General features: G+C 45.7%; 1 protein-coding gene across 10 annotated transcripts in view; it reads left to right on the forward strand.

Moving 5' to 3' along the window:
• Nucleotides 1–335: 335 nt before the first annotated feature.
• Nucleotides 336–12,350, forward strand: part of Hectd4 (HECT domain E3 ubiquitin protein ligase 4) — a 149,065-nt gene continuing 137,050 nt past the window's right edge. For 8 of the 10 annotated variants that reach the window (XM_006530351.4, XM_006530353.4, XM_006530352.4 and 5 more), the window contains exon 1: nucleotides 336–1,480. In XM_006530351.4, coding sequence (XP_006530414.1) covers nucleotides 1,022–1,480 — 459 coding nt within the window. In that variant the 5' untranslated portion in view covers nucleotides 336–1,021. The remainder of the gene's footprint in view (nucleotides 1,481–12,350) is intronic. The other 2 variants (NM_181421.4, XM_030254541.1) reach the window with 2 other exon arrangements.

Consider the following 12,350-nt stretch of genomic DNA (forward strand, 5'->3'; position numbering starts at 1 on the left):
AAAAAAGAAAAAACAAAACAAAACAAAACAAAACAAAAAAAACAGGAGCCAGGAGGAAAGCATTGCTTTTGTTTACTTTTAATTTTTAATTTTTAATTTTTTTTATGTGTTTGACTGTTTCCTTTATGTATGTCTGTGTGCCACATCTGTGTAATGATGGAGACGGAGACCTGAAGAGGATGTGAGGTCCCTTGGGACTGAAACTCAGGTCCCTTGGGACTGAAGTTATAAAAGGTGTGAGCTGCCCTCTGAGTGCTGGGAATTGAACCCCAGCCCTCTGGAAGAGCAACCAGTGTCAACCTGTCAATCATTTCTCCAGCCTAACAGCAATTGTTGATAGATACTTTATTTTCATCAGATGTCAGTTGCTTCTTTGTACTCTTTTTTTCCCCAGTAAATATTAACCATCTGCTGTGAGTTTTACCAAGTTCTCATGACCAAGCCTATTATATACCAGCCTTTAGTATTTTATAAATTTTATGTATTTTTTCAGATACGGAGCCTACATAGGCCTGGGTGGCCTGGAGCATCTTATGTAGCCCAGGTTGGCCTGAAACTTGATATGTAGACCAGGCTACCTGCAACTTGCAATGGTACTCCCACTTCTGTCTTCCAAGTACTGGAACAACTGGCAACCCCCACCAGGTTTGTTTACTTATAGTGCTGTAAATGGAACATAGGACCTCAGGCATTCTAGGCTAACCCTCTAAGACTGAACTATTCAAGATCTTAGAGAAGACATCTGAACCTATCTCATTTAAAAGATAACAGTGTTGACCCTCCATAATCCTTCCAGAATGAGCTCTGGCCTGAGCAACCGGTGCACACCGGAGTAAGGAGGAAAGGGGACCAGGGTGGTCTTCTCCCGGAGCCTTAGACTTCCTCAGATAGCATGGGAAGCAGGGGTGCCCAAGAGGCCATGCCTCTGAGCGCCTTGCAGCTGGGTTATAAAGCCTCGCCGGGCTGTGGGCGGGGCTAGACGGACAGGAGGGAGGAGCCTGTATTGTCCACCCCGCGGGGCATGCCGGGAACCCCGCCCCCAAGATGGCGTCTTACTGACAGTTGGCTGCGGAGCGGCAGAGGCGGATCCTGCTCGTCAGGGCGGCGGCGGCGGCGGCGGCGGCGGGGCCGGGGGTCTCCCGGGCCGGGGTTGGCGTGCGGAGGGGGATGGCGGCGCGGAACGCCTAGGGCGGAGCCGCGCGGGCGAGGCGGGCGCAGCAGGCGCGGCGGGCGCGGCGGTCGGCCATGGGTTGCTGAGGCGGCGGCGGCGGCTCTGCAGCGCCTTCTCTTAGCCATGGGCTCGTCGGCCGCGGCGGCGGCAGCTGCAGCGGCGGCGGCGGCGGCGGCGGACTCGGCGCAGTGGCTCTCGGTGAAGGAGGAGACCATCTTTCTGCACGACGGACTCATCCGGGTCACCGACCTGGCCGAGCTGCCCAGCGAGATCCTCGGCGCCCCGGAGGCCGCCGACACCGACCTGGAGGTGAGTGAGGTTCCCCGGGAGGCCGCCGCAGGTGTGTGGGATCCCGGAGAGCATCTTCGGGCCGCGCGGCCCGGAGACCCGGAGCTACGGCAGCCGCCGCCCGGCTGCTCCCCTTCCCCCCACCACGCAACCGGGAGCCTCTTGGAGGGCGCGCCCAGGTGCCTGTGCTCCGGAGACCTTTTGTATTTTGAACGCTCGCACGGACTCTGCTTCTTTTATCACAGTCCCAGCTCGGTGTTGATTTTGTATGCGTGTGTGTGTGTGTGTGTGTGTGTGTGTGTGTGCACGCGCGCGCGCCTGCCTGTGTGTTGGAGGGAGCCCGGAGTGACAGCTGCCAGGGCTTCCTTCCTCCACCATAAGCAATTCTGCAACCTGTCTGTGCAGTGCCTCGGATTGACTTGACACCCGCGCCTTTGTCAGGCCAGCCGGGGGTGGGGTGGGGTGGGGTGGGGTGGGGTGGGGGTTTGGACAGCGAGAAAGGGGATGCTACACCGCGGCCTGGGAAGGTTCAAGGGCGGGCGTGAGCGAGTATATGTGTGTGTGTGTGTGTGTGTGTGTGTACGCGTGCGCGCGCCTCGGGGGTCTCTCTCTCTCTTTCCCCCTCCCCCCCCCCCCAGTCTAGGAGCGGTGGCAGGTGCAGCAGCCAGTCTCAGCAGTTGTGGTGTCGTCCCCCCCCCCCACCACCCCGCAAAACCCATCCACCCCAAGGAAACCAAATGTGAATATGGTGGATGGGAACTTTCCACCGACTGCGCTCAGTTTTCGCATTTGCCTAGAAGTGGGAATGTTGGACTGTGGTGTTTTCATCCAGGCCAGGTGGCTGTTGACCCCCGCTTCCCCGTGGAGTGTGGTGAAATTCGTATTGTCGCAGGGAGGGGGGGTCCCTGGGGTACACCGCAGACGGGAGGGCCTCCTACACTGGGAATCTTTTGTTTTGCGGTTTTCCATATACTCTGGTATTCAGTACCACCGGCATTTATAGGCATGGGGTAAAATCCCATTGCTGTGCGTTTCTGGAAGCAGCATGGATCTGATCGCGTTCAGCGAGACTTTGGGACATGCTCGAGATGCGAATGCGGTCCGCTGTTGTTTGTGTCTGGCTTTGAGGTTGCTTCAGAATTTCCGACTGTGAACTCTTAATTGGCATATTTTACAGTCTAGCCACGATAATATGGGAGTCGATAGAGAATCCCTAACGTGGAATCATAATACATTTATGTTTTATTTGAGCCTATTCTATAAAAAGCAAGGTGTGTCTGAGTTAACCACCTGAAAACTGCAGGGCTCTGATGGTATGATGGTAGACTCTTTATTTAATGGGCGCTGCTGTGGAAAGTGGAAAGTGGATGGTGCTCTTTGTTCCTTAGAGACTAACCTAAATTTCTTGAACCCAGACCGTTTGATGTATTCGGATTAGAAGAGGGTATTTTTAAAAACCAAGTTATTCAGTTAACATTACTAAAATGTTTACTGTCTCTGTCCTGAGTGACACATACAGCTAAGGAAAGACTATGGCCGAGTAGATTAAGTCTTCTCAAAAAGGAACGGTCGTGAGTGATACACACTGGGACCAGCAGGAATAGAGCTGTTTTGTTTTTAGTCTTTTCCAGTTACAGACTACAGTATCTAGAGAAGTAAGTAGTCTGCTAGTCACACACTTACCTAGTTAATAATAATTCTTAACTGTATCCATTCTGTCAGATGCTATCTTGTTAAAGTCTCAAAGAACTCTAGAAGGTAAATCTTGTTACTTGTTGCAACAGTTGTATCCATTGTGCAGATGTAGCAAGAGCCGAGCAGAGCAAATGTGCAGTTTGCTCAAGATCTTTAATTTTTTGAGACAGGGTCTCACTGAATAACCCTGGCCCGGATGCTATGAAATCCAGGCTGGCCTGGAATTCATAGAAATCTGCTTGTCTCTGACTCCCAGGTGTTGGGAGTAAAGGTGTGCACACCACACTCATCCTTAAATAGTTTTTTAATACTTAGGATTAATTTACAGGGATGCTGGGAATCTAAATTGGATCCCTTTAACTGCCCATCTATCTGTCTAGCCCTTAACTCAGCCTCTCATGCTGCACAGCAAGCACCTCTTCCACAGAACCATTTTTCCTAACTCCACTCTGGTTCCTCTGGCAACTGTTTCTTTTTCATTATTCAGAAAGATTAGAGATGTGTCAGTATTTTAAAAGGTATCTTTTGGGATGTTAGCCCTCCTATGAGAGACTGTCTCCCAGATCTCTCCAGTAGACTCTGAAGGAATAGCAGCTATTCTCATAGGGTCTATAATTATAGAATTCTTCCATTAATGATTTTAAATTATGAGGAATAAGACTAGAGCTCAGGTGAATAATTTATGAGGGACAACCACAGTGCAAAAGATTGTGGAGTCACAGAATTTGAAAGCACAGAAGGTATATTGGAGATAATGCACCTTGAAGATAGAAGTGTTTTCCTCATTTTAGAAAGGGATCGGGGAGGAGTTCTGCTGTGGTGGGTGTACCAGTCAAGCTATGGTGAGTAAGCTGGCCTGGTTCTCCTGCCTCTGGGTTCCAGTGTTCCTTTTCTTCTTAGTGCTCTGCAAGGTTATATGTCAGAACAAAGAATCTAAAGAGATGAAAATTGACCTGAAATAGTCAATTTGTTTCCAGTAAATTATAGTTAGGTTTTTAAAGGGAAAAAACAAACCCACCCAATAAATAGTGTTCTCAAAAAATTAATGGAAAGAGGGACTGCTACAGAGTATTGGACAAGATTTCATCAGAGACACTGTTTTTGACCATTCAGGCCAACTCCCCTATAGCTGTGAAAGCTTGTGAACTTTACCTTTATGCTATATTGTTAGATAATTTTAAGAGTTAAAATTACCAATCTTGCCGGGCGTGAGGGTGCACGCCTTTAATCCCAGCACTGGGGAGGCAGAGGCAGGCAGATTTCTGAGTTCGAGGCCAGCCTGGTCTACACAGTAAGTTCCAGGACAGCCAGGGCTACACAGAGAAACCCTGCCTCAAAAAACCAAAAAAAAAAAAAAAAAAAACCAAAAAAAAAACAAACAAACAAAAAAAACAAAAACCCCAAAAAATCACCAATCTTGACAAGTCTTTTCATATTCATTGTAATTCTTTTCAATTGACTAATTGTGTAGATCCTAATTTAGATAAGGAATCTGCTGTTATGATTTTGTTAAAGAGACCTGCTTATGTTTTGCTGCCTGTAGAGTTAGGAAATGATCCTTGGTTTAAATATTCAGGATTGCAAACTTTGAAAAAGTTAAATGAACTTATTAGACCAAAAGAGATTTGTTACAGCTCTGATTTTAGGAATTACTGCTTTAATTGGAATTTTAACTTTTTTTTTTTTTTAAGATTTATTTATTTATTATATGTAAAGTACACTGTAGCTGTCTTCAGACACTCCAGAAGAGGGTGTCAGATCTCGTTACAGATGGTTGTGAGCCACCATGTGGTTGCTGGGATTTGAACTCTGGACCTTCGGAAGAGCAGTCGGGTACTCTTACCAACTGAGCCATCTCACCAGCCCGCAATTTTAACTTCTTTTGCAGTATCTACCACAATTCAGCAACTACATACCTCTCATTTTGTTATAGATAAATTGGAGGCAAAGGTTAATGCTTTTTTTTTTTAAATAGCATTTTTATTCTTATCTGTCAGTCACAAAATGCACATACATATAATAACACACATGTCTGTCACAACACACAAAAATGTACATCATAAAAACATTAGGTCTATAAACATAAATGTTGAGCTTACTAATTGAGTTAACACCAAATCTAAAATTAAATTTACTAATGCATGGATACTATTTTTCTCCTAATTATTTTACACTGTATATTTCTTTTTTTTAATTTTTTATTAGGTGTTTTCCTCATTTACATTTCCAATGCTATCCCAAAAGTCCCCCATACCCACCCCACCCCCACTCTCCTACCCACCCACTCCCCCTTTTTGGCCCTGGCGTTCCCCTGTACTGGGGTATATAAAGTTTGCAAGTCCAATGGGCCTCTCTTTCCAGTGATGGCCAACTAGGCCATCTTTTGATACATATGCAGCTAGAGACAAGAGCTAATATCTGAGATTTCTGTTAACCTAGCCTTAATATTTGCTATATCCTGTCTCAATCTATTGCTAAAACTACCTTTTTTAAAAAGCATTAACCTGCAACCCTATAGGTGGAACAACAATATGAACTAACCAGTACCCCGGAGCTCTTGATATAGAACAAACATACACCATTATCTCCTGAGCAGCCCAGCCCTGCCTACCTTGTACTGCACATAGCCATGAATTACTTGTACAAGTCTTTGTGCTAAGACTATACCACTTTGTCCAAGAGCTTCAGCATCTGTGGGTTTGGTATCCAACAGATCCTGGATCCTGTCCAAGGACACTGTGGGGCTGTGTAGGTAGGAGACTTGTTATTTACTGCTGTCTACATCTTCACACTGAAATGCACGCTTTTTAGAGAGTAAAGCTTTCATTTCATCCACTGCCATGCCCTCAGTACCCAAAACACTAGACTTCACTTACTTCTTTGTGTGTGTGTGTGTGGATCTGAATGTAATTTGTCAAATCGAGCATCAAACTTTTTATACAGAAGAAAATAGGGAAGTTGGGTGACACACTGGCAAGGTACAAAGAGGTTACTGGATTCTTACACAAAACAAAGGAATGCAAACATGGAAGGACTGGCAGGAACCAACTGGGGTAAAATTCAATGTTAACAACTGGGACCAAAAACAACTCCACTTAAGGTCCACTTAATCTTAGAAGCCAGGGGCAAGAGCTTTGTGCCTTTGCCATAGTTCCTACACTAGACTATAGTATAGTCCACCTTCCCCCTAGTCCATTGTAAAGTTACTTGTGTATAGGTGTAACTCAGCTATCTATAGTTCTAAGTATCTACTCTGGTTCCTTTTTAGGTCACAAGCTTCCTTTTTCCTAAATGGTAAATTTCTGTGTAGGGCAGTGACTTAGCTATCCATGCCCAAGGTCGGATCAAGGATGCCTAGAATCTAACTTAGCTATATGTTTGTTCTATGTCTAGTCCCATTGCACATAACCAGGCCAGGATACTGTCCACATAGTGAGCACTAAGAAGAGGAGCTTTGAAGTACTGGAGGTTATGAGGGATGCTCACACAGTACTTCATCTGTGTGGAGTCAGTAGTGTGGTGCTTGCTACAAAGCAAATTTGAGTTTTGCCTTTGGCTTCTTCCTCTTCTTTTCAGACAGGGGCTCAGTTTGTAGACATAGTTGGCCTTGAACTCACAGGAAATCCCCTGCCTCTGCCTGCCCAGTATAGTATTAAAGGTGTGCACTACCAGCCCAACATTTTTCTGAATATTTTCCATCCACATTTGGTTGAATGGAAAGATAAGGAGCCTACTAATGTGGAGGAAAGACTTGGGTATGTGTGCACATGCCTGTGTGTGTGTGCATGTGTGTACGTGTATGCTAGTACACATGTGTGTGATGACAAGTGATAAAAACTGTGGAAAAGATAAAGGGAGGAGATGGGAGTCTATTTCATATCCAGGTCAGGCAGGCTTTTGAGCAGAGACGAAGGAAGGTGAGAGTGTTCCTTATGGCTGTGGGGCAAAGGACAGCCTATACAAAGAGGAAGGACGTCAGGAGCCAAGTGTCTGAGCAGAAACTATCCTTAGCTTGTTGGGAGCTCTGAGCCCTTATCCAGAAAGCCGACGGTGGGGGTGGGGGGAGAAGAGTAACGGGTGAGGGATGCTGATGAAGCGGGGCCTCATAAGGGCTTTGAGTCTCATAGTGAGTTAGGAATGCAGAGTGAAACGTATTCTTTTTATGTCAAACATGATAATAGATGTCATTGTGACATTTCATACATATGTCTCTTGCTTATCTTGCCCATCTCCTTTCCTTGTCCTTTGAAAGAGCAGGAGCTCTTAACCACTGAGACTTCTTCCCACAAAGATTTAAGCATGAAAGTTCAAGTATATTTTATGACTGCTTCAAACTGGAAACATTCCAAATGTTCAACAGGTGAATAAGCAAGTGTGGAAATGTCCATATAGTAGAATAAAAGCAATAAAAAGTCATGCTCTGGGGAGATGGCTCAGTGGGTAAGAGCACTGACTGCTCTTCCAGAGGTCCTGAGTTCAATTCCCAGCAACCACATGGTGGCTCACAACCATCTGTAATGGGATCTGACGCCCTCTTCTGGTGTGTCTGAAGATAGCAACTGTGTGCTCATATAAGTAAAGTAAATAAATAAATTAAAAAAAAATTCATGCTCTATTGATAGTACACAGGTAAGCCAAACAGTATAACTGTGAGCTTCCATTGATCTGAAAATACAAGCTAGTCTGTGATGAGTGCCTAAAGAGGAAGTGTGCTGGGAGGGAGCGAGGGAGGGAGGGAGGGTAAAGGAGCTAGAGGTTCTGAGGTGATGGATGTTTGGGTTGTTTGCTTGTGTTACCATTTCATGTTCATATGTATATGTGTCAAAACAACTCAGATCCTACGGTTTAAATATGTGCAGTTTATTGTATGCCAATTATATTTCAACAAGCAAACACAGTCTCCGCATGCCCAGAGTGTGTTCTGGGTACTGTTTAGGAAGTGGAAGGCAGCAAGGGTTTGTATGTTGTTTGTTTTGCTGTTTAAAATAAGAACATTTGGGTTTGGAGCTGCTCAGCTGAAACAGCCAAGGCTTTGTGGCTGTGACATGCACACAGAACCTTTGGGATGAGGCTCAGGCTTTGATTGGTCTGTTCTGGAATGCTATCAGCCCTTCAGAACTAAGCTGCTAGAATTCCAGATTCTAGAATGGAGAGTGATAATAAATAAATGAACTGTCCCCGGTCACCAGTAGTTTCTTCTTTTCTCTTTCTCTTTCTTTCTCTTTCTCTTTCTCTTTCTCTTTCTCTTTCTCTTTCTCTTTCTCTTTCTCTTTCTCTTTCTCTTTCTCTTTCTCTTTCTCTTTCTTTCTCTTTTTCTCTTCTCTTCTCTTCTCTCTCTCTCTCTCTCTCTCTTTCTTTCTTTTGTTTTTTTGTTTTTTGAGACAGGGTTTCTCTGTGTAGCCCAGGCTGTCCTGGAACTCACTTTGTAGACCAGGCTGGCCTTGAACTCAGAAATCTGCCTGCCTCTGCCTCCCAAGTGCTGGGATTAAAGGCCCCACCACTGCCCAGCTACCAGCAGTTTCTTACTGGCATGCAGCCATCAAGTTCTGGTGGAAGCCACTGTGTTCTGTGAGTTAAGGAAAGGCTCAGCAAGCCAGAGCATGAAGTAAGTGTATTGGTGTGAGGGTGTCAGATCCCTTGGAACTGGAGTAAAAGACAGTTGTGAGCTGTCATGTGGGTACTGGGAATTGAACCTGGGTCCTTTGGAAGAGCAGACAGTGTGCTCATAACCACTGAACCATCTCTCCAGTCCCCAGATTTCTTTTCCTAGCAGCAGAGATAGGTTTCATTTAGTTTTGTTTGAGATCCCTGCAGTGTTCTTGCCTCACAACCTATTGGCAGTATGGTGAGGTGTGTGAGGTAATGGCTGGTCTCCAGTCCTCCTCCTTCCTCGTGTATGCTCAGAGTCTTTCTGAGTAAAGCAGCCTTGATTAGTATCTGTCTTGTAGGCTTCCATATTGAGTGTCATAAAATGCTCCCTGTTGGCCAGGGTGGGGTGTTCTTTGCCTGTTCTTCCCTAGGCCATAGGGTGCCTATGGTGTCAGTTATATAAGGACTATCAAGTCCCCAAAGCATCCTGCTTTTTCTCCTTTCCCCACCTCCAGCTTTCTTTACAGCAGTCTTTGTGGGATGCACACTAGGAGTGTGTGAGCCCTCTTCATAAGATGTTCATCAGTCAGTAGTTGCTGATGACTGTAAACAACAGCAAACGACTGATTATGGGATTAGCACGGTTATTTCAGATGGAGAGGAGGCTGAAGGAACTGTGTAACTGCTACTTTTTTCATGGAGTTGAACTAGTTACCAGTGTTAAAGAAGACAGGATTTGCATTCAAACACTGATACATTTAATAGAATGACTTTATCCCTCTTGGTTTCTCTGCAAGTCATCGAGGTCCTGCAAGGTGGAAAGGTGGAACTTTGGAGGAAACTTTTTCAGGATGAACTATATAAAGAAAAGTTTCTTTTTTCCTCAGGGATTTTTAATCTGAATAGAATTGAGGGATCTGTGAGCTTAGTGAGAAAGTTTCACATAGTTTGAGCTGAAGTGCACCATTTTCTTCAGTCATGAGTGTAGCAGACCAAGAGCCATATTGGCAGGAGCTGTAGGAGCTGTGGCTTTTTAACAGTTGAAGTTACAGGTGCTGTCACTCATGGCTCCTGTGTCTCTGAGCTGGCTGCTACTGCTGTCTATGCTTGCTGGTGTTTAGGAAGAGTGTGTGGTCCTTCTTAGAGCTTGTTCAGTGTGCTGACAAATATGGAGCCTATGTGCTATCAGCACCATGGGAAGCTTTCTTCTCTGGCTAGTTCCGGAACCTGCATCTCACTATACTATAATAGGCTTCTTACAAGCCATGTTTGATTCTGCCTTTCCCCCTTCTCCCAGAGCTGAGGACAAACCCAGAGCCTCCTGCATGCCAGCTAAGCTCCACCTCAACTGCACCTCTAGGCCTTAGGCCCGGGAGTTAACTTTTGACTCATTTGAAACTGTTACCTGGGCAAGGCCCATAGACATCTCAGCTGGAGATGAGTAAGAACAGACTCCAGGGAAGATCACGGGGTGTGCAGTTGTTGATGTACAAATGACCACACATCTGGAAACCTCTGTATAGTTTCTGTGGTAGGAAATGTTACTTTTCTGTAAACTTTCTATGACCTGTTGATGTTGAGCAGACCTGGTTTTCTTGTATGATCTGTCTGACTTCCTCCCATTTGCAAAACATTGTACCATTAGTAAGGAAGCTGGTTGTGTCTGTTTCTTTTGTCCCTTTGAGTCAGGCTATGAGATGTAGCTCAGATTGGTCACAGGTATGTCTCACCCAACCCCTGGCAACAAAGCAATTTTTCTTTTTCTTTTTTCTTTTTCTTGGTTTTTCAAGACAGGGTCCCTGGCTGTCCTGGAACTCACTCTGTAGACCAGGCTGGCCTCGAACTCAGAAATCTGCCTGCCTCTGCCTCCCGAGTGCTGGGATTAAAGGCGTGTGCCACCACTGCCCGGCTGAGATTTATTTTTATTTTATGTTTAAGGTTGCTTTGCCTGCATGTATGTACCATGTGTGTTCCTGGTGTCCTTGGAGGCCAGAAGAGGGCAGTAGATATCCTTTGGAGCTGGAGAGATGGTTGGGAGCAATCCTGCTGGTGCTAGGACTCAGACCCTGGGCCTTGGAAGAACAGCCAGTGCTCTTAACTGCTGAAGGAGCTGCCTGGCCCAGGAAGCGATTTTTAAAGAAAATAGTTAATTAAGAAAAACCAAGCAACCAACCAACCAAACATCTCCTCCCCAACCTTCCCAACAGTGACCTTATGGGAGTAGTTGCCACAAGTGTTTTTAAATGAGTTCGCCCCACTTTGACCTCTGTAGAGTATGATCATGCAATTGTGTTTTCTTCATTCTTCAAAGTGGGCTTTTAGACTTGCACGGTCAAGGATCCCTTCAGGAGTTCTGCAGTCCTGCTGTCACTGCTGTCCGCTGTTGAGCACTAGAAATGTGGCCAGTTCTCTATCCTACCTCACCCCCAACTATGTTTGCTGTTGTGAACTAAAGTCTAACACAGGCTATCACCTTAATAGCTGGGGATTTTGTACAGTTAGTTTGTTGATACAAGGTGTCACTGTGTAACCCTGGCTTTCCTAAAATTCCCTAAGTAGGTCAGGCTGGCCCTAAATTTGTAGTGATCTTTCTGCCTTGGCCTCCCTACTGCTGGGATCACAGGTGTGCACCACTTTGCTGCTGTTGTTGATACATAGCTCTAGTTATCTCTCAGTCCTTGTATTTGGTGCCCACACCTTCCCTTTCTGCTTCTGGAGCTAAGTCCATGTCTGGCGCAGCATTGGCTGTGCAGCACTGGCATCTTCACGTGCAGCCCAGCCAGTGCTCACTCTGCTGCATTAGATGCTTTGAGCATCATTTGGAATAGGGGCGGTTCTTCCCCCTTCATAGGTCCCAGGACCTCGTTCATTCCAGGTAGATGTTGTACCACCGGGTTGCTCCTCCACCCCCTTGCCTGTCGGTTTTTGGGATGTACAGTAGTGTGGAGCTTCGCAGACTGCCGTGCCCGGGCATTAGAGGATGATGATATACTGAGTTAGTGGCACCTGAACTTGAGACTGAAGGAGGCTTGAGGGCTTGTGTAGACACAGAGGAAGCGAGTGAGGTGAGGACATCAAGTTCATATCTAGATGACTTCCTGCCGAGCACTGCCTCTTATCAGAACTTGTGCTCCTCGGGGCTGGGCATGTAGCTCATTGGTAGGATGCTTGCCTACCATGCTTGATGTCCTGGGTTCCATCCCCAGCACCACATAAAGCCGGATATATTGGGTATGTTTTACCTGTAATTTGAGTCCTTGGGAGGTGGAAGCAGGAGGACAAGACATTCAGCAGCAGCCCTGGCCACAAGGAAAGTTTGAGGCACCTGCCTGGTCAGGAGCAAAGAAGCGGAAAACTTCCACTCTGTTTATGAAATATTGTCCTGTAAGGATAAATGATAAAGTTATTAATGAAATAAGTGAATGGAGTTAACGAGGCAACTCACCCAGAATAGCAGCTAGCATATGACATTTAATAATAACACTGTATGTGGGATGCAAGCTTTGATATTGAAACACCCATTATAATTTCAGTACTGGATCCTTCAAGGTTTTATTGCCATGGTGCATTCAAAAACATGCAATAGCATGGATGAATAGATATTGAT

The sequence above is a fragment of the Mus musculus genome, chromosome 5 (assembly GCF_000001635.26).
Source record: "Mus musculus strain C57BL/6J chromosome 5, GRCm38.p6 C57BL/6J".
Classification (NCBI taxonomy): Eukaryota; Metazoa; Chordata; class Mammalia; order Rodentia; family Muridae; genus Mus; species Mus musculus.